General features: G+C 50.6%; 1 protein-coding gene across 2 annotated transcripts; it reads left to right on the forward strand.

Annotated features, from left to right (window-relative positions):
• Positions 1 to 11665: 11665 nt before the first annotated feature.
• Positions 11666 to 18396, forward strand: LOC141926694 (regulator of G-protein signaling 16-like). Of its 2 annotated transcripts, none has more exons than XM_074832921.1 (5): positions 11666 to 12390; positions 13684 to 13785; positions 14469 to 14530; positions 15839 to 16005; positions 16286 to 18396. In XM_074832921.1, exons 1-5 carry the CDS (start codon positions 12035 to 12037, stop codon positions 16484 to 16486), a joined length of 888 nt encoding a protein of 295 aa, XP_074689022.1. In that variant the 5' UTR covers positions 11666 to 12034; the 3' UTR covers positions 16487 to 18396. The 2 variants fall into 2 exon arrangements, with proteins under 2 accessions (XP_074689022.1, XP_074689023.1); XM_074832922.1 differs by lacking the exon at positions 11666 to 12390 and adding an exon at positions 12407 to 13100.
• The last annotated feature ends 6348 nt before the right edge of the window (positions 18397 to 24744 follow it).

Consider the following 24744-nt stretch of genomic DNA (forward strand, 5'->3'; position numbering starts at 1 on the left):
CATGGTGCTTGCTTAAAAACAGGACACAGGGAAGCATGCAGTGAGCAGGATGAGCGTCCGGGTGTGAAGTGCTGAGTGAAGTATACTTTGGCCCTATTCCCATAGCCTGGATAGCCAGCTGCAGGAGAAGGCTCTGTGTGGATGTCAGTTGTGTAGCACCTCCTCTGTGCTGTGCAATAATACTTACCATCTGAAGGCTCCATTTCTACAGCATTGCTGTCCCAGCTTATCGGCTGTCAGATTCTTGCAATATTTTCTAGCGGAGAAGCAGACAGCCTGTCTGTGGATTTAAGCCTACAGACCAGAGGTTTATTTTCTTAGTTTTATGAAGGCCTGGAAAGTGACCCCATGGATCTTTTCCTTCTTTCAGTCACCCACAGGATAGAGGCTGTAAACCTCTGCTCTAGTCGAGAGCGGTGGGTAGGTTTGATACATCAGAAAGCTGGTGATAAAGGTTTGGTGGAGTGTGGTGTAAACTAGGTAGGCCAAACTCTAAAGCTAAGTATAACATGTTTGGAACAAGATACAAAAAGCCTGCATGGATATTAAACATTACTGTCCATGCATTAAGTAGGAAGCAGGTTTTGAGGCTCTTTGTAAGGATGCTGTGTAGGACATTAGGACAAATAGATTTAGGATCAAGATAGGGATGGTAAGCATCTTTGTTTTATTTTGGAGGTGTATTCCTGTGGTCTCTAAGACACTAAAGTCTAAATATGGTGCACGTGCAAAATTTATGTTCATTAGGAAAACCTGCTTTTCAGTACCTGCTTGGTCAGCTCTAGAATTCTCCAGATGTTTTGTAGAAAAAGATCAGTGAAAGGTGAGCACTGGAAAGTGCCCCAGATTCATCCAAGTGGTCTACATCATGCAGTGGCTCAACCAGCTGTGAGTTTAGCTGTTCATAGGCCCATCGCTTTATGACAAACGAGGTACCTGGCAAAGAAGGTCTAATGGGACAGGTGTCTGGGGAAACTTGTGCAATGCTCTGGAAGGAGTCAAAGACAGAAGCAAAGGACAAGGAGTCCTGCACCCAGTGGCTGTCCCTCGTGGTATCTGGGCTATAGGAAGTAGAACAGAGTCACATCACCTATACAGTCCCCTCCTGCTATAGGTGAAAGGGAAGGAGGAGGGCAAATCGCCCCACATTGTAGTGAAACACTCTCAATGCTTGACCTGTAAGGGTGGATGCAAAGCCACTGACTGCAAGGAGGAGCTGGAAGAACTCTCCTTTCCAAGAACCACTGTGTCTACCACACCTGCATCTAACACAGGATGGACTGGGATCTCCTGGGGACACGGGTTGCTTTGGCTGAAATAGTTCCCCTTGAGATGGCCTGTGGTGCCAGTTGTATCCAGCACCACAGTGACCACAAAATGGCCCAGTGACCGGTGATCCAACCGCTGCAACGCGGCAGCTCAGCTTCCTGCTGCTGCGGCGTCAAACAAAGGTGTGTTGCAAGGGATGGAGGGGGGCCACTTTGTCTGGCCCTGCCTTCCTCTTGGCTGCACATGCAAAAAGCATCCCACTGCTGCCCTGGATCTGAGAGATAGGAGCAGCAGGCTTATGCAGTCCTTGCTTTTAAAGAGAAGGCAGAACGCCATGTTAACTGCCTTGTATTTCTCTTAAAAGCCACGGCTACATCTTCTGAGTGGGCTTGGCTGATGCTGACCTCTAGTGCCAGCCGAGGCTTTTCAGCAAAGCGCCCAGCCAGCCAGGCGATGAGGAAACAGCAGAAACAACGTGTTTGTGTCGAGGAATGAGGAACAGAAACTCAGAAGTGAGGACAATTCCGAGGCTTCCCTGATGGCTACAAAGGCTGGTCCTGTTGAGAGTGTGACTCCAGAAAGCTCAGGAGGTAACATCTCTCAGCACGCTCCTCCAGCGTCGGTGCTGTCATCCTTTCAGTTCGTGTCAGAACTCATGGAAAAACTTCAAAGTAGCCAACACCCTGTAAAAGCCAAGCTCCCCTCTCTCCTCCATCCACCTGGGGAATTCCTTTGAGCGGGTGCATTCAGAGATGCCATTGCTGCAATGGTGACAGGAACTGTATTCATTCTGGCTGATTCAGGAGAAGTGTTTTGCCCATTTAAATTGGTGCCAGGTAATATCCTCCATGGGAAACATCCTTGAGCATAGAGTGGAGCAAAAGTATTGTCTGAGGCATATGAGTATCACGGTTATTTTTGTTGCTGCTCTTACAGTATGTCTCTCTTGAAGGAAAGCAGACTAGTTATTTAAAGTAAATTATTTTTTTTAAAAAAAACAAGAAATTGGCACCAGCTGCTTCTTTTATGCCAAATGTCAGTCTGAAGTGAATTAAAACAGGCAGCTTATAGCTCTTCCCCTTAAACCAGAGTCTGATTAAGGAAATAATGACTGAGCCAAAGCTTTGGAAAGCACTGAGTGATGACTAATCCCCATCAAGGACAACTACCCTATCTTTGATTCATCCCTTACTGATGTGATAGGGGTATTGATAACTTCATAACATAAACCCCATTTCCCCTCTCCACAAGCACACACCTCCAAAATTTTCCTCCTGTTTCAAGCAATGTCAGAGTGTACCATCACATGAAGAGAGGAAAAAAAAATCATTTCACTCAGCTCTTTTTATTCTGTGTGTTTGCTGGCACGTATCCAGCCAGCTCCCAAGTCCTTTGACAGCAAAAGGGAAGAAGAGTTTACAAATCGCCTTTCCTTTTTCTGTAAGCTTCAGGTGTTGTTAACTCCAGAAGCAGATGCAGAATCCTACTCTGCTTTGAGTTTCTTTCTCCTGCTTTGGCCCGTCAGCCAGGTTTGGGATGATTTCAAGCACTTTTACTGGACTTGTTAATGTACCAATGGGTCCCTGCCCTCCACGTGGGGAAGGTGTGAAGGGCAAAGTCCTGCTAGTCTAAGCAGGGGAGGGAAATCAGTGTGTGTGTCTGCTGGTGTGGCTGGATGAGAGTGCATGTGAGTTCATGTATATGCTATTTAGTGTCTCCTACTAGAGGAGCTTTTCTGAGACCTAGATGTGCATGTTAAAATAGGAGAATTAGGCATAAATGACATAAAATGAGATTTTAGCCAGTGTTGTGTTTGCCTCATGTGTAAGTTTGACTAGTAATAAGAGATGTAAAACTCTGCTAGGCTTCCAGTTACCCATAGGAGCACATGTATCAAACTGAACTGAATGTTCACTGATAGACACAAAACCAAAATGTTTACAGCATTCAGAGCAATAGCAAAGCATACCTCATGCCAGTCCTGGAGTGCCTCTCACCCATCAGTGCAAGCTCTCCCCTCCCTGGGGGCCTCTTGCTTTTCCCTCCAAACCCCTCTCTCCTCAGTCCAGTCCTTGTGGTCTTCCCTCCTCCTCCTCCTTACAGTTTTCTCCCTGAAGCACTCCTGTCCATGCCAACCTTCCTCTCCACCAGCACTGTTTGTCCCCATATATCTGAGCCTGGGTCTCACATAACCTCCTCAGGTGCCCTCCTGTTTGCATACCCTCCACCCCCATCTATCCCTCCTCTCTTTGCCTTTTACTTCCCCAGACACTTGTCTCTGGTCTTGCCATCTCTCTCCTACATACCTCCTCCCACTGTCACTATAAAGCTCCTAGTAGCTATTCCTTGCTCATTATATAAGAAGAAAACACTTCACATAATTTCTGCATTATCTTTCATTCCTGGGGCTTCTGCTGCAGTTGTCTTCTTTCTTGGTACTGTGTTTTCTGTGGCATTGAAGCATTATATCACGGAACTGGAATTAAAGTACATTTTGCTGCTAGACCAGAACGCTTTTCTCTACCACACACCCCTTGGGCTTTGCAGAGGCTCGTCTTGTCCCTAGTATTGTGTTGTCTTCTTCCATCCACACTCCACGTGCTGTGCTTGTGCCAGGGGCTGGCTAGTGGAGAGGGCAGCCGTGCTGCGCAGAGGCAGCGGCTGCTTTGGCAGGGTCACAGCTGTGCTTCCTCTTGGCTTTCTGATATGAAAAAAAAAGAGTGTAAATAAAGGTGTGTGTGTTGTATTTGCTTAGTGAAGTCAGTTGTCCTACTCTGTGCCTCCTCTTGGTTTTACTGGAGGGATGTATCTCTAACTTGAGACTGCAGTAAACTCAACTGGAGTTCGGGGAACTGAGGGCATGGGAGGGAGGTAGAAAAAGGGGATGAGCTTCTTACTGAAAAAACCCAACATTTCTGGCAAAGAGGCACAAAAGAAAAGGCAGTGCCTGCTTCTGGAGGGACCTGGAGTACCAGGGAGGTTTGGGGACCAGCCGTGGTGTGAATAACTTGTCTCCAGTAGCCCCACACCTCTCAGTTTGCATCACGTGCTGTGTGCCCCAGGCTGGATCTAAAACACGATGGATGAAGAGATGCTTGACTTTGCATTTACAGCATAGATAACGGCGTTATCCGAAGAAAAATGTCTTCATGTCACTCTATCATTGCCCGCTGTCACCAGCTAAAAAGCAATCAGGGGAAGGAGGCACCTTGCGTTGTGTTGACTTATGCAGTCCTCTGCGGGACTACTGGTAATGAAGACAGCAGGGTACAAGTACTTCCTGGAGTAGATCCCTTTTCCTTAAAAACCATGATCAAAGTATCTCATCTTCCTATAACCTCTCTCCCCCCTCCTCTACAAGCAACCCAAGTCAGACATGCAGAGTTCAGATTTTTCTTTAAGCTCTCTGGCATCTCCATTGTCGGTGGGATGGCAGTGTCTCACCAGCAGGAAGGGGCCTTGAGGACCCAACTCCAAACCCAAGCACTGAGTAAGGCTGTCTTAAATAATAAAGATGTCTTGTTCCTTGGGAAACCTACTTGGGGATGGCTCAGAAGAGATTTAGGAGGGCATTACTGTACAGAGTGAACTCAGAAGCGAGACACCAGCTACCTGGGTAGAAAGACCAGCTCTTTTAGGACCTTCTCTATGCCACATTTTTATTTTAATTAAGTCCTGATGCTGTAACTTCCTCCGCAGTGTCTGGGTGCTGCTGGTGTTGGTAGATAACTGCAGGAGCTGTTTGGGCAGGACACGTGGGCTGTTCAGTCTGATTCCTTCCCATTCAGAGGAAGGCATGGGCTCGGGCTCGTTTACCTTCCCTCAGCATTAGCTGTCCGTTTGCTAGGCTCACCTTTCCCCAAGAGGCTGGAGAAGTTCCTCAGCCGTACCAGATGTCCGACCAGTGATGATACCCACCCTGAGTCATGTCACCACATTGTAAAGTGTTACTCACCTGTACCGTATAGAGACCGTGAGGACATAATAAACAGCCTGAGACTACTTGCTCTCTGCCTGAGTGTCTGAAAAGGTGCGAGTCGAGCACATTTTCCTGCATGGAGAGGAACTCAGGAACTGCGAGCCCAGAGTTGAAAGGGTGTCTCCTAGAAATGTTATTGAGCAGGGAGAAGGATGGGAGAAGCCTGTGCCTTCTCAGACCCTGCCCTCATCCTCTGTGTGCTGGTTTCACTGGTGCAGACATGCTGGATGGGGCAGCAAAGAAGGGACGTGTTAACTCTAAGCAGTCTCTTCTGTCAAAGCAACATAGAACCAGTCTCCCTGGAGGTACAGTTTGGGGAGATGAGTCAGAAACATTGCCAGTGGGATCTAGGAGACTGCAATGAAGGTAAATCTGAAGAGCCTTCCACCAGTGCATTGCTGTCCTTTTCTGGGTACACCCCACTGCTGCCTGTGATGGATTGCCCACCCCAGACCCCAAAACCTAGAACCTGAGTGCAAGCAGCATCAGGAGCAGCTGTTCTTGGAGTAGGCTGCAGCAAAGCTTCCCTGCAGTGAGGGGCTGCTGGTGTCTGCTCGGGGAGTAGCTGCAGTCAGAGATGAGTGGGAGCAGGAGCACTGACTTTGGCTCGGGGAGGCAGGCAGCACAGAGAGCAGTGATGGCCAGCGCAGATGGGTGGTGTGAGCAGCCCTCCACTGCAGACAAATTACCCACTCCCCTGAACTGGGTACCTCGTGGAAACACACATAAATCTGTAGGACCTTCCTGAAGGGGATGGGCTCATTCTGCTGCAGCCAGAGCAGCAGCACCAGGTAACTGCTTGTTTGGGAAAATGGAAAACCAAGCACTGTCCCTGCCAGGAGCATGGCAGGGGGACACAGGGCTGCCAAGGCAGCGGTTGGCTCCCTCCAGCCCAACCACCTCCGTATGCATCCTGCTGTCCTGCGGGAAGAAGCGGTGATGGCTCTGGAGCAAACGCTTTTTATCAGCCAATTAAACCCACTGACATGCAGCCAGAAGTGGCCGTGGTGAAGGTGGCACAGCTGGGGCATCAGCCTTTGCCATGCACCTGGTGCTGCGGTGGCATGGCTCTCACCTGCCCCTCTAGCAGCGTTTCCATCACACTGCCTTACTGCCAAGCATGGAAAGTGTCGAGTCTGCTGCCCATACCAGGACCAGCAGTGGGGACTCACAAGCAAGGTCTCCCAGAAAAGGGAGCAGTGTGGATGGATCGAGTGTGATCAGGCCATGAGGAACAAACAAATCCTTTCTCCAGGCTATAAGAAGCAGCCTCAGACTCCAGCAGGCAGCTTGCATCAACGTCTCAGCTTGATCCATCCTTGGGGGATATACCAGGCAGAGATGAGCAGGAATAGGCTGGTGAGTCTCTGGCAAACCCCAGGGTGAGGGCTGGCAGTGGCAATGGGGACAAACAAGTAAGGAACAGGAAAGGCAAGGGCCAGTTCAGCAGGCAGGGAGAACACATATGGGGACCAGGGGATGCATGAGCTAGAGATGGGCAGCAAGAGCTGGAAAAGTCAGAGCGACTCAGGGGGTCCTAAGGGCCAGTTTAGGGAGTCTGGAGGAGCCTGGGCTTGCTAGGGAAGGGTCAGGCAGCATCTGAGGGCAATCCCAGGTACTAAAGAGAGAAGGGGAGGTGTTAGCAGGGGCAAAGACCAGAGTGAGGGCAGCTGAGGGAGGTTATTTTAGTGTTAGTAGAAAATTGCATGGTGGGACATCTGCTGCAGAGTGGGGCTGCAGCAATGCAATGGAGGCTGCTGCCCGCTTGGACAAAGGGCTGAGGCCAAGCAGAGCATCTCCTGAGCAGGTCTGGCAAGCAAAGGAGAGCAGTGACCTGGATCCTGCCTGGCCCTGGGGACACCGAGGGCACTCCTCGCCTGGTGCACAGCCCACCCTCCCTGCCAAAAGGTGAGTGTTTGCTGCGTGGTCTGCACAGGGTTACATTAAAAAACAAAAATTAATTGAGCTTGTTTTTCTTTGGAAATTGGTGCAGTGGAATTTAACAGTTCCTCTGTCTCCTTTCTATCCCCCTTTTTTTGCCCTAATTCCCTTCTTTTATTGTTTTTCCTTTTCATCTGCTGCTTCTTCCTTCTAAGCCTGTCTCTGAGCCAAAACAATTTGCATGCATCCAAGGAAGGATCTGCCATTAGTGCTGCTCTGTCTCTCCTCTTAGTTAGGATATATTTAGCCATCATCTTTGTTGGGGCTTTTTTGCTGTTCAGTGGCTTTAAAGAGCAGGTGCCAGGAACAGAAAGAGAAGATTAAAAATACCTGCTGTCAGATACCTCTCCCTACGCAGATGTGCTCCGGCGCTGTGCAAAGCAAGCACGTGAGCAGAGTGGATAACAGCTGCCCCTTGAAAAGCTCATTTGTAATTCTAATTTTTTTTTATTTCAATAATCTCTTTCCGCACTGCTACAAATTTCCAGAGCAGCTATTTCCTCTCATGCTTCATGTGAACGCAGAGTGAGCTTTTGTTGGGAATCAATTAAGCGCCCTGTGGGTTAGGCTGAGGGCCTGTTGTCACACAGAGGCCGCCAAGGGACAAGCACCGCTGCCTGCGTGGGCAGCTGCCCGTCCTGGAGTGGGGTGGGGGTTACCCTGGGTGGGGAGGCACGAATGGAGCAAGGCTCACGTGGACATGGCATCCCACAGCAGCCCCTCACCATCCCTGCCTCATAAGCTCTGCCTGTGGCCAATACCCACCTGTAACGTGGCTCCTTGGGGACTCCTTGCAAACACCCTTCTGCTTTCACAGCCTCGGTGGCTTCCCTGCTCCTCCCGGCCACCATCACCAGCTTCCGAGCGATGCCATGCTCCTGCCTGCACAGCAGCAAACTCCCGTCATGGGCGATCCCCTACCAGCACCCCTTTCATCATCTTCTTTGCTGACATCTCTCCTTAAACACAACCAGAGCTTAACAACAGCTTGCTGGTGGAGGAAGGGGCTGTGCAACACGAGCAGTGCCTTTAAGTCTTTCCCTTCTACTCCTTTGCATTCAGCATCTCCCTGATTTCATGCAGACTGCTCCAGGGGACTCATTGGGCTTCTGGCAGTCTCTGCTGAAGCAATGCAGGGAGCATGTGGTGCTGTTTTCAGGTTTTACCATTCCTGATTGCCACTGCTGAGGTTCCCCATCAGTTTGGGAGAAATCAGGTGTCAGTGAGTCTGTCTGACCCACATCTTCTGCAATGCAATGAGACCCCAGCAGCGTGCCTCACCCTGGATCTTCCTTTCCTCCTCTTCCTCCCTGCCTTCCCTTCCATCCATTTCTGTATTGTCCCCTTCTTATTCCACCCAAACATATAAAAATACCTGCTACCAGAAACCCTTCTCAGAGCTTGTCTGTGCTTTGGGGCACATGTTCAAGGATGCTTTTCACCCTGTCACCATTCCCTCCTTGTTTCCCAGTTACCCACCTCATTTGGTAGTTTTGGGGCTGAAAACTGTATTTTCCTATTTTTCAAGGTTGCTGGCACTTCCATAAATGCTAATCCAAAAACAACAGCAGCAATACCTGGGGCTGAGAGGTTTTGTGTCTTGCTTCTGATGGGGAAGCTGGTAGCTGTACCTCTGCAAACACTGGTGCTGCGCTGGCAAAGGGTGGCTGTGGATGCAGCTCTCCCACCACAGGTGCCTCCGTGGTTCAGCCATCTCCCAGCCCAAGCATGCACGGTCCCCCCAGTGCACCCTGTCTGGGTTTCCAGGACCTCCCTGGTAGAAATTAAACCCCGAGAGGCCCGTTCCCCATGGATGGGAGGTGGGTTTCATGCTAGCAAGGCTGCGGCACCATTACAGGAAGGGAGCCCGGCCCCTGGCATTGCAACATAAATGAGGTCTTTTTGTGTTCCAAAACAAGGACTGATAATACAGGCAACTGAGCTGGAGCTGCGGGAGGCTGCTAAGCTAAATAAGACAGGAAGCACGTAATTAAATTAGATATAGAGCGGCATAAAGACATCTGAGTACACATACGTCGTTGGGCTTGGAGGCTATTGCATAACCCTACTGAAGAGCTCTGCGTTATAAAATATTGCACCCACTGCATCCCACACTGGCGAACTGCCTATCCTTGAACAGCATCTCCTACCCCATCGAAGGGGAGAGTTAAAAGGGATGCCCCAAGGGAGCAGAGCTGCCAGCCAGTGGTTTGTGCAGGGGGCTGGTGGCCACAGCAGAGCGGGCGGAGGGTCTGTCCTGGCCTTGGGAGGGAGGACGTCACCTGAACAGCCTGATCCCATTCCTGTGCCTGGGCTCAGACCCACACACGTGGTACTGGCACTGCACCGTGTCCCAGAGCCGCATACTGGTTCAAGATAAAACAAGATAAAACCATACACGCAGCTGCCCAATGCACCTTATTTCTATGGGAAAATGCAGTGGGGAGACAGAGGCTGAAGCAAAGTGCAGGCTGTCACACCAGGGCAGAGATGTGCAGAGTTTCTCCACCCTGTCTCGCATCATCAATGCTCCTCTCCCATGGGCCATGGCTGTTGCTGCTGTCCTGGCCGTCTTTTTGCCATACAGTTACATTTCCTCAGCTGCTCCAAACAGCACGTGGCACCCAGCATTACAGCTGTCTCGGGGACCATGGACTTGCTGCCAGAAGTCATCTGTCCTGTGTGTCTGTAACACGTGCCCGTCCTCCTGGAGGTTTTCCTCTCAGCATAATCCACTTGGGGGTGCCTCGAACACGGGGGGAGAGCCACCAGAGCATCCTGTGACTTTGCAAATCTGCAGGTGGGAGAATGGGCTGCAGCACGTGAGCATGGTTTTAAAGGGGAAAAAAAGATACAGATGAAGTCCTGCTTAACTCCAGGCATGCCCCAAAATGATGAGACAAAACAGTGTCTGGGCACCACTGAGCACTGCATCTGTGCAGAAAACTGGGGAGGAGGTGGAGATGCAGGAGAAGGGCCATTGCTGTCCCAGGCCTGTGGCTGTTGTTAGCCAACCCCTAAAGCTGGGAGGTGAGTGCAAAGGGTATGGGTGCATGGCCAGTGCCAAAGTACCCTGATGTGACCCTCTCCTGCAGGTACCAGGAGCCCGTACCCATGTCAGCATGGCACTGCCACTGTGACACCAGTGCTCCCAGTGTGACAGTCAGCTGGGGTGGAGCACCAGGCTGATGTGGCCAAGCACTTCCAAAACCTGTGTTAAATCAAGTGATGTCCACGCTGTGGGCATGCACAGACCTTCCTAGCATCTGTACAGGCTACAGCCTCTCACCCTTACTCTTACCCTTCTTTCCTTAAACCCACAGCAAGGATCACAGCTCTAATCATGGCTTTAAGGCACATGGAAGACATGAACAAGAGCTTTCTGTAGCTCCAAATGTTTATCTGTAGCTGAATATCTGCTAACCAAGAAGCCTTAAATGTGTTTATTCAAGTGAAAAAAATCCAGAGCTGTTGGGAAAGAGGCTGCTCTTGTCATTAAAGCTGAGACAGGAGCTAAAAATGTGTGTATGGTCATTAGTCCTGATGCATTTTTTCTGGCTAGCCATGGGCAAGGCAATTCAGTGGCTTTTTCTAAGCGGTGGGAAAAAGACAGGAGTCCCCATTACAGTTTGAGGGAGCTGAGGTGCTTAGTCTCCTCTGAAAGTCTCCTGTCCTGATATCCTCATGCTTCTGCTCCCCAAAGGCAGCTCAAGAGGAGCCTTTCTCTTCAGCCTGGGGCTGAGATGGCTGTGTGCTGCCACCTCCCCTGGCACGGCTCATCTCCCACTGGCAAGACGCTCCAGCAATGTCCCATGTGCGATTAATGCAGGCAGCAAGGGTAGGAGACAACCTGAGCTCTGGAAAAATGTCTGTGCTGGTTGCAGAGCTGGTAATAGCATGGATTAAGAGGGGAGGAAGGAAGAAGATGAGGAGTGGAGGTGGCAGTTCTTTGCCCTGGGATGGCTGTGGGCAGGGGAGTTTAGAGTCGCTCCCCCACTGTGGTGAGCTCCCTCCCAGCTTCACTGACAGGAATTGCAGGGAGGGCAGCTCCGCGGGCCCTGTGTGAGCCTGATCTTGGTGTGGGGGACCTGCTGGCTGTCATGGACCTCTGTTTGTTGCACCAGCTCTTGGGGTTTGCTGGTGCACAGTGTCTGACACTGGTTTAACTCCTTCTCTTCATCCTTCTCTTTTGCTGGTTCAGTCCTTCCCCTCCAGTTTCCAACCTCTCCCCTGGGTTTAGTCTCTTCTTTCCATCTTCAGTTCTCATTAGGATCCACCTTTACCGGATGCTTTGCTCAGACTTTCTTTGATGTGCATCTCTTCCCCTTTTCTTGTCCCACCATAGACCCAGCAGAGAATTTGGGATGAAGAAGTGAAACTGCTGCCAGCGTGTAGGGTCAGACATCGGTCTCCTTATTTATTCTAGCTGTGGACTGGCAGTGTAATTTGTGGGGGATGTGGAAACATTACAGCCTTCTGCTCTATCTGCAGTGCGAGGCAGGGAGTACTGCGTTGCCCTGGGGAGTGCAAACCCTTCCCCCGGGCTTTGCATCTGCCCCTGGGATGCTGCAAAAGAGCCCGACTCTGCTAGGGACTGGCATCTCCTGCTTAAACCACCTGGGGAAAAGCGTGCTGCTGCGATGCTGCCACACCAGCCCTTGCAGCGCCGGGAGGATTGGAAGTCCTCGGGCGGCAGGACAGAGCTGACGAATTGCTGTGCGTTACGGCGTCTGTCCTGTCCCTCTCGCTCTCCCCATCTGCGTACCCGCCCGCCGGCAGTTACTCAGCAAGCTCCGCGCGTCGGTGGAAATGAGCCTGTTTTTTCCTGTTATCGAGTAAGCAGTTATGACTGTGATGCTCAAGGACAAGACTCGGCCTCCCACTCCCCCCTCCCTTAACAGCACAAAAGAAACCTACCTAAGCCGTTATCTTCACTGGGTGCTGCCAGAGCAGTTTTTGGTTGGCTGGAGGCTGGAGCGATGCTGGGCCCCCCTCCCAGCTCTCCCGCCTCCCACCCGATATAAAGCACGGCTCCTCGCTGCTTTTCCAGCTGACAACACACGACTGCGGGCGCAGGTGGTGCCGCAGCTGCCTGTTGCACGCCGCTGCCGTAAGGACCTGATGAGTTGCTGGGTGCCTGGGTGCTCAGCTCTCAGCATGTGCCGGGGGTTAGCTGCGCTCCCCATCGCTTGCCTGGAAAGGTAAGGGATCCATGCTGCAGTTCTGGGATGGCAGAGGGGTAGCTGGAAAGGATGCACCTAACTTTGGAGCGACTGGGCCAGCCTCTGCTGCTGTGGCCATGATGTTTTGGTAGAAATTGGGGTGCAGACCACAAGGAAACACACAGCAAAGGATGGGCCGAGTGATTTGTTTTGGCTGTATCCGTCCTGCTCCCCAGGAGGGGAACACAGAGGTAAAACATGCAGAGGGAGAGGAGGCTGGATAGGGCTGCCCTGCATGTGTCCGGGCATACAAACACAAGGGTTGTTTCTCTGGCTCTATTTCTGCAGCACTTGCTTCGAGTTGACAGCAGCAGGACTATTTTTGTCAACACACTTGAAATGTTAAGTGACATGTTGCTCCTCCTGCCAAACATGGCTACAAAGCCCCACGCTGCCAGCTTGACATTTAAACACTTATTTTTGTATGAGCGCCTTGGGATGCCTGAATGAGCTGCAGCACACAAATAACAGTGGGACTGCGGGCTGCCTTGGGGGGACTCCGGGGAGAGGAGCCAATTTAGCAGCGGCTTTTGCTGTAGTGCCGCAGAGACCTCCCGGCAGGGAGGTGCCTCTGTGCCAGCGCCGCAGAGCCACGGTGACAGGCAGCCGCGTCTCAGGCACTCGCACAGCGGGCTCTGGCACAGGAGCATCGTGCTGCCACCGGGCTCGCTGGCTCTCGAAGGCATGGGGTAGGTGCCACCGGGGAGCACAGCCATCTCTGTGGCATGGTGGCAGGCTCCTGGTGACTCAGGGGCACCCTAGAAAAGAAAAAAGCAGGGGAGCATCAGCCTTGCTGCAGCAGCCTTGCAGCAGGGAGATGCTCCAGCAGTCACTGTGTTTTTCCAGTGCTTTGAGAGCAGCGTAGCACTGCTGGGAGAGGGGGATGGAAAAAAGAGCCAGGTTAGCTCTGGGGAGCTGGGGGGGCTGGGGGGGGCTCCAGCTAAGCACTCAGCAGCTGCTCTGCTACCTGCCCCAGAGGAAAAAGCTGACCGTGCTTTATAAACGCACGTGGCGTTACCTGGAAAGCGAGCAGGAGGAAACAGTCCCCTGGGCTTAATGCACTGCTAAGTGTGGTTGCCAGGGAGCAGAAAAAGCGATGGGGAGAGCATTTGTTTTGTACATCAGAAGGCAAAGAAGCAGCTGAAGCTGAGGAGTGAGGGTTGCACCTCCGAGCTGTATTGGGTCTGTGGGGTGCAGCCCCTGTGAGGCAGGGGGCTGGTGGCAGCAATCCAGTGGCCCAGCAATCCCACCTCTCCCCTTCCTCTCTTCCAGAGCCAAGGATCTGAAGACCCGTTTAGGGATCCTGCTTCATAAACCAGAGCTGGGACACAGGATCAGGACCTCCAGCAAGCTGCAGCTGGGCTCCAGACGGAGGTAAGCCAAGCAGTGCCATGTCCCAGGTTCAGCCTAGGACAAGTCCCCTGTGGACCAGGCTCTCCTGGGGGATGCTCCTGCCTGTCTGCGCAGCAGAGAGACCAAAGCGCAGCTCACCCTCCCCACAGTCCCACCCCAGCAGGGAGGGAAGGCGGATCACTTCCCAGCTCCACCAGTTATAAAATCAGACGGGGGAACTGATGCTCTGGCATTAGGCACAAGAGAGCAGGGCCTTAGTAACAGGCAAGAAACCCAAAGAGCTTCTATAGTTCCTGGTGTCTCAGACCAACACCCGGGACCCCTGGGGAATGCAGGCAGCATTAAAAACTAAAATACTAAATATTGCTGCTGAGGAAAGGGTGTCCTCTTGCAGAGGAGGCTCTGCTGGGCTTGTACCAGCAGAAAAAGGCTTTTCTGAGTCTCCTCTACCTGGCCAAAGCTGCACTATGGAGCTGAGGTCTGGTGAGCCATCGGGGAAGATAAAAGAAAGGGAGAAAGGAAAGAGAATCCACAGGTAATGGATACTGGGGTCTTGCTTTGGTTTCCTACCGAGCGTCACTGCCTCCCTTCTGGCAGCATGTCCCGTTAATGGGGCCGCTTGACTGAAGTGCTCCCATCCTTCGCCGCAGGGCAGATATGTTGTCGGTGGAACAGCGAGCCTTACATCCTTTTGTCTTTTCCAGAGACTCCTCACGTGAAGTACTCGAATGGAGGGAGTCCTTCGACCAGCTCCTGAAGAGTAAAAGTGAGTAGGATCTTGTTTTCTTCTCTTGGTGAAAGTGCATTGGACAAGCATGCTTCCAGTGAGCAAGGGGGTGACTGTATGCCTGCAGCCAGTGTATGAGAAAATCTTGTCTTCTCCTCAAACAAAATGGTCTAGGATTTTGAAAGAGGCCCCTTTTCTGCCCTGACAGAGTTGATGCATGGGGCTCATTGCCTGGCTTGTGAAGCTGTACCCTTTTTTTCTGGCTGGGTGTTTTTTATGGGGCACAAGCGCTCTCTCGCAGCGCCTTGCTGCTGCCTCAGGACAGGAGCATCGGCACGGGCATCCCGTGTGCAGCAGTCTGTCAGGGACAACGTCACGCCATGCCCTGACAGTCCCTTTCGGGAGAAGACAGAGTGTTTGCTCTCAGTGTCCTCCTTACAGCCACCTCCCCACAGGCTTTTGTTGCTCAGAAAACTGTGTTGCTGCCCTCTGCCTGTCTGTCCTGTGCCTCTGGGGATGGCTCTTCCACAGGGAGAAGAAATCCGGCTGCTTTACTGAGTTACCCGTAGCCATTTTCCCCTCCAATATTTGCTATACGTATGGTGACGCAGAGGGTTCCTGTAAGGTGCTGTTTCCCTCTCCCCCATGCAGACGGTACCTCCGGACCGAAAGAGGGGACCTCTTTTTGAGTCCCACACATAATCCCTTCCTTACACTGGGCTTTACAGAAGGTGCACAATGGTAAAAGTGTCAAATTTTAATAGTACTTGTCTTAAAAGCTATTCCACAGCAAGAGAAAGTCCTTCCACAGTGCTAGTTTGCAGCAAGGTGGTGGGTTTTTTTTCCAGCCCTCCTCACGTGCTGTGATGGCTAACAAGCATCTCTGGCTTTGTAAGTTAATACATCTCCCCAGCCTCACTCTGAAATCTTTGCTGCAATTGCTCTCCCATACTCCTCCGCATCTCATTTCCCCTAGATCTCAGCTGAGAAATAAAAATAAAGCCATCACTGCTCGGTTCTTGCAGGCATACTGATACGTCAGTGAATTTCTCCTTAGGTAGAATTAGCTCTTTTCCGAAGCTGTAAAGAAAATACTCTGAAGCCTCATTACAGAAAGGTCAGATAAATAAAACCAGAGGATTACTTGTCTGTGGGAAAGGATTTTATTGGAGTCTAGAGGCCAATTAGCAGCGTCTCAGAGGGTGGAATTTGCCCTGAGGGAAAAGAAATCTGCAGATGTCATGGTCTGAGCTCCCAGGGTGATGCTTGCTGGGCAGCGCCACGTCTGGCAGTGGTCCTCTTCCTCCTGCTTCTGCCCCATTAACGGCTCTTCTCTTCCCTCCCCAGGTGGGGTGACGGCCTTCCACACCTTCCTGAAGACAGAGTTCAGTGAGGAGAACCTTGACTTCTGGCTGGCGTGCGAGGACTTCAAAAAGACCCGGTCGAAAACCAAGCTAGCCTCCAAGGCCAACAGGATCTTTGAGGAGTTTGTCCAAAGTGAGGCACCCAGGGAGGTGAGAGCATTTTCTGCCTCTGTCCTGTGGCATCAAATAGGGTGGGAAAGGGATAAGATATCCTGGTGGGTTTTATAAAAGTGGTCTCAGCTCAGTGGGAAGTTGTGCTCTTGTTTATGACAGCTTTCATTTCTGACATCACGTGGTCTACCAACATGAAGGGATATAAATGCTTGTGAGCATCTTCACCCTCATCTGAAGAAGGAGAAAACAGTTTTCGTGATGCCATGGGAGGGGAGTTAATGCTGAGTTAATGTTTGTGGATACTGCTTTCTTGTAGGTGAATATCGACCACGAAACCAGGGAGATCACCCGCAAGAACCTCTCGGGTGCCACCTCCGCTTGCTTCAACGAAGCCCAGGCCAAGACCCGCACTTTGATGGAGAAGGACTCCTACCCCCGGTTCCTGAAGTCAGCCTCCTACCAAGACATGACCAAACAGGTCACCAGCCGCGGCATCAGCAAGAGGTCGCATACCTGACCTGAGCCCGAATTCGCCGCGGGGGGACGAGCTGGGGGACCAGGCAGAGGTTGAGAGACAGTTTGCAAGGGCTGAGGTCCATGCGTCGGGGTTTTGGCTGAAGTCCTGGCATTTTAGCAGGATCCCCAGGACCCCAAGTGCTTCCCACTTCCCACTGAGCTCCTGGGAAGAGAAGTCCTCCCTCCCTGGAGGAGCGGAGCGGGTGGGAACCCGATGCCTCCCCTTGCAGCAGGCCTGCAGACCTGCACCACCGCAGGGACAGAAAGAAATTGGATTTGAGTTGCAAGCCCAGGAGAAAGAGACTGGATTCCCCTGAGCATCTGTAACTGGAGGGCTCCCACCTGCTTTCAGGACCCTGCCCCTGACCTGCAGCATCAGCCACCGGCTGCAGAGCCAGCACAGGAGCCTGCAGTTCCCGCCGTGCCCTGGGCAACTACCCCAGGCCTTCCCGCGGGGCTTTTCCTGTGAGGGAATGGCCAGAATAAAGACTACCTGGCAATTTCAGCTGGAGGGACCCTGTGCCTGCCTTCTTCTGATCCTGAGATCCCTTCTGTAGTTTCCTATGCATGCTCTGCAGCAAAGCTTTACACCTTCTTCCAGTACAGCGCATCCCTAGCAGTGACGTTTTTATCCTTTCCTTAAGCTACATGACCTTTAGATTGCACATAATCTTAGGTCACGTGCATAACTTTTTATTACTATTATTTTTATTTATTTTATCATTATTATTATATATTTATTACAAGAGCACTGCTGAAAGCATACACACGTCCCTTGCGCTGAGGAGCTTGTAAATTAAATTATTTCAGATATTGTAGCACTTAGCATGCCTCCCACCTCTTCTGTATAATAATTTGAGAGATGACCAGACAGATCTGTAACATGACCATGGAGCAAGGTATGGAATAGCAGCAGCAAGAGCTGCAGTCTGGCAAGGACTGCGAGAGGGGTCCAAGGCGTCAGGTTTCCCGTGAGCTCGGAGGACCACTGATGGCAGTAAAAGGGTGCTTTGCAGTTTGTGGTGTTTCCTTTCTCCCCTTAAAGATGTGGACGGCATCTCAGCATGTAGACTAGCAGCTTGTCCTAGACAGAGAATAGTGATGTAAAACAGGCACTTGGGTGAGTGATCCTGTTGAAAACTTATTTTTTACATATGGGAGAAAACCTGGGGCTTTCCCCTGGTTTAAAATTGGGCTTGCTGTTCCCTTGGCTGATGAAACCAGTCAGCAGCTATAGCACTTTACCAGAAACCTGGGGAGCCGAGTGAAACAGCGATGTGTGCCGTGAATTCAGTGTCTTGGGGGAGCGACAGGATGCTTCATCCTCTCAGACCTCTGGGGCGAGCTCTTCAGAAAGCCCCTCCGAGCAGGGATTTCTGGGTCCCGTTTGGCAGCAATGGTGCCAGCAGCCACGTGAGTGGGTGATGGGCAACCCATGGGCATCCTGTGCTGGGTCACAGGGAAGGGGGAACGTGCCACCAGCATCGTTTCCTACTGAGACAGCCTGAGGCTGCCACATGTGCCTGTTTATCCCTAAAAAGCAAACCTTGAGGTCTTTATCCCACTGGTACTCACTCCTTGCCAAGAGAACCATCTTCTTCCCTCCCAAGCATTAGCTGAAGCACAGGATCGCTTGGGCTTTTTGTGGCTGTTTGAGCAGAGGAAGGGACCGAGGATGAATGTGGGAATGTTATTCTGAGTCCTCTTCCACCTTCCCCATTCTGGTTCTACCTCTGAGCCTCGGTGGATCCTGGCTGCGTTTACAGGGAGATTTTAGCTGCTTTCTTATTTATTATTTATTTTTACAACTGGAACCACCTTTGTTGTGTTACTGAAGTGAATGATGCATAATGCTCAGTTTTCATTGCTAACATAGTATTGTCATTACAAAATAAAATGTAAAGAGGAAAATACCGTGACTGCATGGATTTTTTGGTTGTGGGCTTTCAATTAATTTTTACACTCTAATTTTGGATGACTTGCAAAGCATACTAAAGCAAGCTGCTTGTGTTGGATGGCTCAAGGGGCATTTACAGTCACTTTAAAAGTTGCAATGTCAGGAACAGAAAAGGAAGGGGAAGACTTGTGAAGAGTAAAGCTTCATGGTATTTAGCTTATTGAAGAGAACTAAACAGTTCACAGCAAGAATGAAAGCAGAAGTTAAGTTCTGAATGTATTAATTGATGGGTTGTTCAGTACTGTTTGTATGGCTTGCCATTTTCTGATCATAGGACTGCTGTTCCCAATACCTATTTAGTATCAGTAAGACACCCTTGTCTTAAAAGCGTGGGAGGACTCGGGTGAGAGCTGCTGTTTGCAAAAACTGCTTTTGGGTTGCTGCCATAAATAATATTTGATTGTTATCAATAACTCAGCTGATGATTGAATTCACTTACAAGGGGGAATGTATCTGGTGTTAAAGGGGTTAATAGAAAATGTCCTACCTCTGTCACAGAATGTGCTGTCTCCGAGGTCTGAGCCGTCCCCTGTGTCCCTACGGGATGTTTTGGGAGGGCAGAAGTGGGGTGTGTGGTGTGTGCACCTCCAGGGACCACAGGAGCATTGGAGGGCTCCCTGCAGCACGAGTCATGCAGGGAGGGGAGCATCCAAGTGTAGCTCAGAGATGCTAATGCTCCAAATAAAAATCAAACAAAACATGTTTTTAAGTTGTCTTTCTAGTTATTGTATGTTTTGGAAGCCAAAATTAACTGGCCTCTGTCAGCAGAGAAGACTGAGTGAACTGCCAAGAAGTTAGCATCACAGGTGATTGTAACTTAGGAGCATTTAGGTTTTGAGGTATTACTATTAGCACGAGCCAGCCTCTGCCATTAAAAAGCCTTTTACATGCAACTGCATCTATAACAAAGCCTTATGTCTCTTCTCATACAGCCATCCAGTGTCGTGGTTTGAGCTGAGAGGGCAACTGAGCACCACGCAGCCACTCACTCACCCCTTCCCCCTCAGGAATGGGAAGGAGAAAATAAAGTAAAAGGCTCCAGAATTGAGATAAGGACAGGGAGAGGTGACTCACCCATTATCCTCACAGGCAAAAGACAGACGCATTAGGGGAAGGTAAATAAAAGAACATCAATTTAATTTAAACACTAACACCACCACTCAACAGGCGGTGTAGGACAGTGAGAAGCATTACCACATCTTAAAACCACATCTTAATAACACCTTTCCCCCTCCCACCCCGCCCTCTTCCCCTGCTCTCCACCTCCCCCCCTCCGGCAGTGCAGGGGGCAGGGAATGGGGGGTGCGGTCAGTCCCACTGCTCCTTCCTCCTCAGGGGGAGGATTCCTCGCGTTCTTCCCCTGCTCCAGCGTGGGGTCCCTCTCACAGGAGACAGTCCTCCACGAACTTTCTCTGATGTGAGTCCTTCCCATGGGCTGCAGCATTTCCCGAGCTGCTCCAGGGTGGGTCCCTGCCACGTGTTGCAATCCTCCCCGTGCCAAACTACAACAGCGGGGGCTTCTTCCCTCAGAGTCCCGGCCCTCTTGGGGTTCATGCCCCTGCTCCAGCGTGGGGTCCTCCACGGGCTGCAGGTGCCTCTGCTCCCCCAGTGACCTCCATGGGCGCAGGGGCACAGCCGGCCCTCCCACCACCGGCTGCAGGGGGGGTGCAACGGGCGCCTTCCCCCCCACCCCTCCTTTCTTCCTCTGACCTCGGAGTTTGCAGAGGTGTCCTCCTTGAAACTCCTCCTCGCAACTCCAACTTCTCCTCACAGGTTCCCCTTCTTAAGTACGTTACCGCAGAGGCGCAGCCACCGTCACTAATTGGCTCGGCCTTGGCCAGAGGCGGGTCCCACTTGGAGCTGGGGGAGCTTCGAGAAGATTCTCACAGGGGCCTCCACTGTAGCCCCCTCCCCTGCTACCAAAAACTCCACCACACACCCAAACCCAGCACACCAAGGATCATCATTCATAGTAAAATACACCAACTCTTCTCCATTCCTGTTCTCTACAGTTGTCATCCACCTAACTGGAGGAAGGCAGTTTAAACTTCCTCTTATCTTTTATTCACTATTTCATTAAACGTGGCCTTGTCTTATGTAAGACAGGCAGTTCGGAATGGCAGCAGTTTGCTTGTATACCTGATCTTAGTGCAGGGAGAAGGAAGAAATTAGCTAAAAGGTGTCCAGGAAACATTTAAATTATCTGATAAGAGAGACTTACAGCAGCAAATTGGTATAAAAGCAGCTAGAAACATTTTTTTTTAAAACTGCAGCTTCTAACTGAAAAAAATGAATATTTTGTCTTGCACACCTTGAAATTAATTTAAAACTGATTCTCCATTAAGAAAATACTTAAATTGACCAAGAGAAAAAGTAAGAAAGATTCAGAATTAAAATCTTTCTGAGCTTTCTTTAGAAGGAAATTTGGGGTTACATCCATTCTTGATGCACCATGCACAGAAATGGATGGTCCAGGTTGAGTCTCAGCCTCAGTGGTAGTACTCAGTCCTCACAGCTGATACCAGAGTATCCCATTTGCAGCATAGTTTCATCTCTACAAGTCTGAGATGCTTCCTGAAGAGAAAACTTGGTCAATAAAACCATGCTTGCATCCAGCGTGTCCATGATTGCTGGCAAAACCCAGTGGTAATATAACAAAACCTTTAAAGCCTTGGGGGGATAAAAAACCCCAACCCACAAAACTGCACTGAGAGAGAGGAGCCGAAGCTTCCCGCAATCGCCTTTGGGCACAGCCAGCTGCGGTTGCTTCCAATAAACCACAACCGAAGTTTCCCAGGGAGGAGGCTGCGAATTTGGAAACAGCTGAGAAGATTTGAGCTCCGGGGAGCAAATGTGGGGGCTGGCTCTGGCCCCCCCCCAGGCGCAACACATACTTGCTCCAGGGCCAGGTTTCCATGAGCCGGGATGGGGGGATGGATTTATTTGGTGGAAAAAACCACCCGTTTCCCTCTGCTCTGGGACCCGGCGTGTTCCCATCAGTGGCTCGGTGGGGTGGCATTGTCCCTCAGCCACGTTGTCTCCTCCTGCAGCCGGGGGTCCCCACTCCAGCAGGACCAAGCAGCCTTCGGGGTGGTCTTAGGGCACCTACTAGGTGCACGAGCGGCCCCACAAAGGCAGGTATTTGGGCAGGTGGATGTGCATGTATAGGTGTATGGATGCTGAGCTTTCTGTGTGCATGCACTGCAATGGATACACATGCATAACAACAGACATACGCAGGCAAATTCATATATATTTGCGTGTGCACATCCATGATTTATTTTTTCTTTAAGACAGTCTGCAAATGAATGCTATAAAATGTTGCTTAAATATGTTTTTGAAGGAAGCTCACCAGCAAAGGGGATGCACCGAGCCATTTCAAATACACCTTACCCAGGGTTTTGCAGCGTCCTGCCAGCCCCCGTGCCAGCTGGCAGAGAGGGAGCAGCTATATCGCATTGCTTCCCACTCTGCGGCTTTCACCTTCATGGCCTTGGCCCGAATAAAGCGCCATAAATCACACATAACATGTTTGGATATGGCTCATGTCCCCCTCACTACATATACAGCTAAATGCCAAGGTTGCCAACCCAGTCCAGCTGTGTGCAGGGATTCTTACCTCCAGGGTGCCTTGGGAAAAAGTAAAAAAATAATGGTAATATTGATGCTTTCTGACACTGGTGGAGTGCTGAGGGCAGTGCCGGGCTCTGCAGCCCTCCTGCCTCCCTGGGGCTGGGCTGCCTGTGCTGGAGGTCAGCTCTGACCCAGTGCCCCTGCAACCTGGGCTCAGCCTGCTGGGAGAAGCCAGGGATGAGAAACAACTGGGAGAAATGCTGCTGGGGAACCACCTCTGCTGCTCGGGAAATGCATTTAAGCTCAGGTCCTCGTCCTGGCTCTTCATTTGACCTATTTTGGTTGATCTGGGATGCTTTTTATGGACCTGCTCTACTCTCCTTGCCTGGGGACTGGGACACGGTGCCCTGCTTGGTGAGGTCCCTGCCTGCCTTGCTGTTGCCCTCACTTCTTCTTCCCAGCGCGCTACTGCTGGAAGATATGCTGGTCTTTTTTTCTGTGCTGGTGAGGATTGATTAGCAGTCTAAAAAGCTAGCAAATGCAGATTAAAAATGTAAAAATACTCCATGGCAAAGTGAAATGTGATTGATGCTCCTGCACGAATAGCATCACCTGTCAGTGTTTAAATCGCATCCTTCTGTGGACTATTTTTCCTGGCTGTGTTGCAGCACTGAAAATCACATCAGCATGGCCAAGCATATAAACCCTGGGACATTCCCATTTGGAAATATAATAAGGAAGCAAATGCAGGGAACATGAAGAAAAAAGACATCCTACTATTCATAGCTACTTTAAAAATTATTTTGACTTTGGCAGGCAGTTTTTGTTGCTGCATTTTACCTCATGTTTATTTGTGGCTGGTGGCCAGAGTGTGGATGCCCGGAGATGTTATCTCAGGGGATGGGTTGCAAAACCAGTGTAGGTCCATCAGCGTGGAGGAAAAGGAAGATTTGCTTAATTGTGCCCTTGATTTCCCTGATGACTGTGTCTCTGCAGCTCATCTCCTGAGTCCCTGGAGGTAGGGGGGCAAATAAGGACTCTGCAGAAGTGCAAATACAGCAGGAACTACATAGAATGTAGGCTACAGGAATGGCTATGGAGAGGAGCTCTGGGACTCCCATGCTTTAGAAGACCTTTGAGGCCCTTCTACTCCCCATAAACTGCCTGTCACAGAGACTAAGAGTTTAAGCTTTTGACTCTATGGAAAACAATTTGGATCAGGGAGGAGAGATAGTGAAATCGTCAGCAGCAAACCGTTCTTTGCTGGGGTACAGGCCCATACCTCTGCCACAGCCCTGCTGGTTGCAAACACCTCATTCCTAGCATCCTCTGGTTTTTCATCTTCCCATCACAAGATAATGAACTACTTTAATTAAATCAGCAAGCTGAAGAAAGCGTTTGTACTTGGGTGGTGGGGTATTGTTATGTATTGTAACGCTGACTTTTTTTTGACATCTTTATTGTTGGCTCTGATCCTGTGATGTGCCCCTGATATGCTTTTTTTGTCTCTTTTCCAGCCTGCAAATGGGTAGTTAAATGCTGGCAGCTAGTGCCCCAGCTCTGGTCAAACCGGGAGAGGTGCTTGCTGCCAAGCTCAGCAGATTTCTGTGAATTAAAATGGGATCTTCAGAGCCTTGAGAGTGATTTGAGATTGTTCCCTGAGTTTTCACAGTCTTTGTCCCTGTGGGGCTGTGTCAAGGTCTCCTGTGGCAACACAAACTCTGTGAAACTGCATCCAGAGATCATGGGATGTTCCCAGACCTTTGCGGATTTGCTGCATGCTGTGGAAAGCAGGATGCTCAGCATGACCTGTTAGGTCAATAATACCTGTTAGGTCAATAATACCTGTTAGGTACAAAGATGTGACTCCTGCATAGGCAGAGCTCTTGTGAAAGCTGGCATGCAGATGTGAGCAAGCAATGCAGGCGTGCACAAGCATTTGGAGATGCACATAAAATGTGCTGGCCTGCATCCATGCACCCCTTTAGGGTGTGCTTTTCTGCATTCGTGCCCTTGTGTTTGTATCCAGCCCTGTCTCCATGTACATATGCAGATGCCCAGTTTCTGCATGTAGCAGCATCCTGTGGAAAGCCAGGTGTGAACTCACTGATGCGATTTCATCCCTGTTTCAAGTGGGATCTGGATCTTGGAGGTGGCTGGGGAGGTTGCATGGACTCTGCACGCTGGTGAGCTCATCTTTCATTACAGGGAAGTGGGGGAAACCGGGTGGCATGTCACAGCCCGAGTTTCTTCACATATTTCCTGCACATGCTTTGCTGGCAGACGGGAAAGGCTGGAGGACAGGGCTCCCCTGGGCAGCAGCGTGGTTACGCAGAGCTGCCTGCTTGCCAGCATGAGTGTGGTTAGAAACATGACAGCTGTGGCATAAACCCACCTGGAGCTCCGTGGTTCCCTGGTTGAAATTTAGCAGCGTGGCTAGTTTCTTCATGTGCCTGGATTTACCAAAAGGTGAGGAAAATCTTAAAAAGAAACCCCATAACAAACCCCTGTCCTGTCTCCCCCTCACCCCAAACCCAGCACTGGTACATTTAATGTCTCTCTGCCTTCAGCTCCTGAACCACTTCTGAGCCCGTGTAAACAGTCTGTGTGTGTAACACGGTCTGTGTGTGTAAACACGGTCTATGTATGTGGGAATCTACGGAAAGAGCACTTTGCTCATGACCGCTCTGCTGTGTGCTGAAAAAAAAGTCACCAAAAGCCCCAGCAAC

Source organism: Strix aluco, chromosome 8, assembly GCF_031877795.1.
Source record: "Strix aluco isolate bStrAlu1 chromosome 8, bStrAlu1.hap1, whole genome shotgun sequence".
Lineage (NCBI taxonomy): Eukaryota > Metazoa > Chordata > Aves > Strigiformes > Strigidae > Strix > Strix aluco.

What these genes read in the sequence shown, in the direction of transcription:
- LOC141926694 (XM_074832921.1), top strand. Translation starts at nt 12,035, where the DNA reads ATGACTGTGATGCTCAAGGACAAGACTCGGCCTCCCACTCCCCCCTCC. An exon ending in CCAGCTCCTGAAGAGTAAAA is followed by an intron (nt 14,531 to 15,838) that starts GTGAGTAGGATC and finishes TTCCCTCCCCAG; the next exon opens with GTGGGGTGACGGCCTTCCAC. An exon ending in AAAGTGAGGCACCCAGGGAG is followed by an intron (nt 16,006 to 16,285) that starts GTGAGAGCATTT and finishes GCTTTCTTGTAG; the next exon opens with GTGAATATCGACCACGAAAC.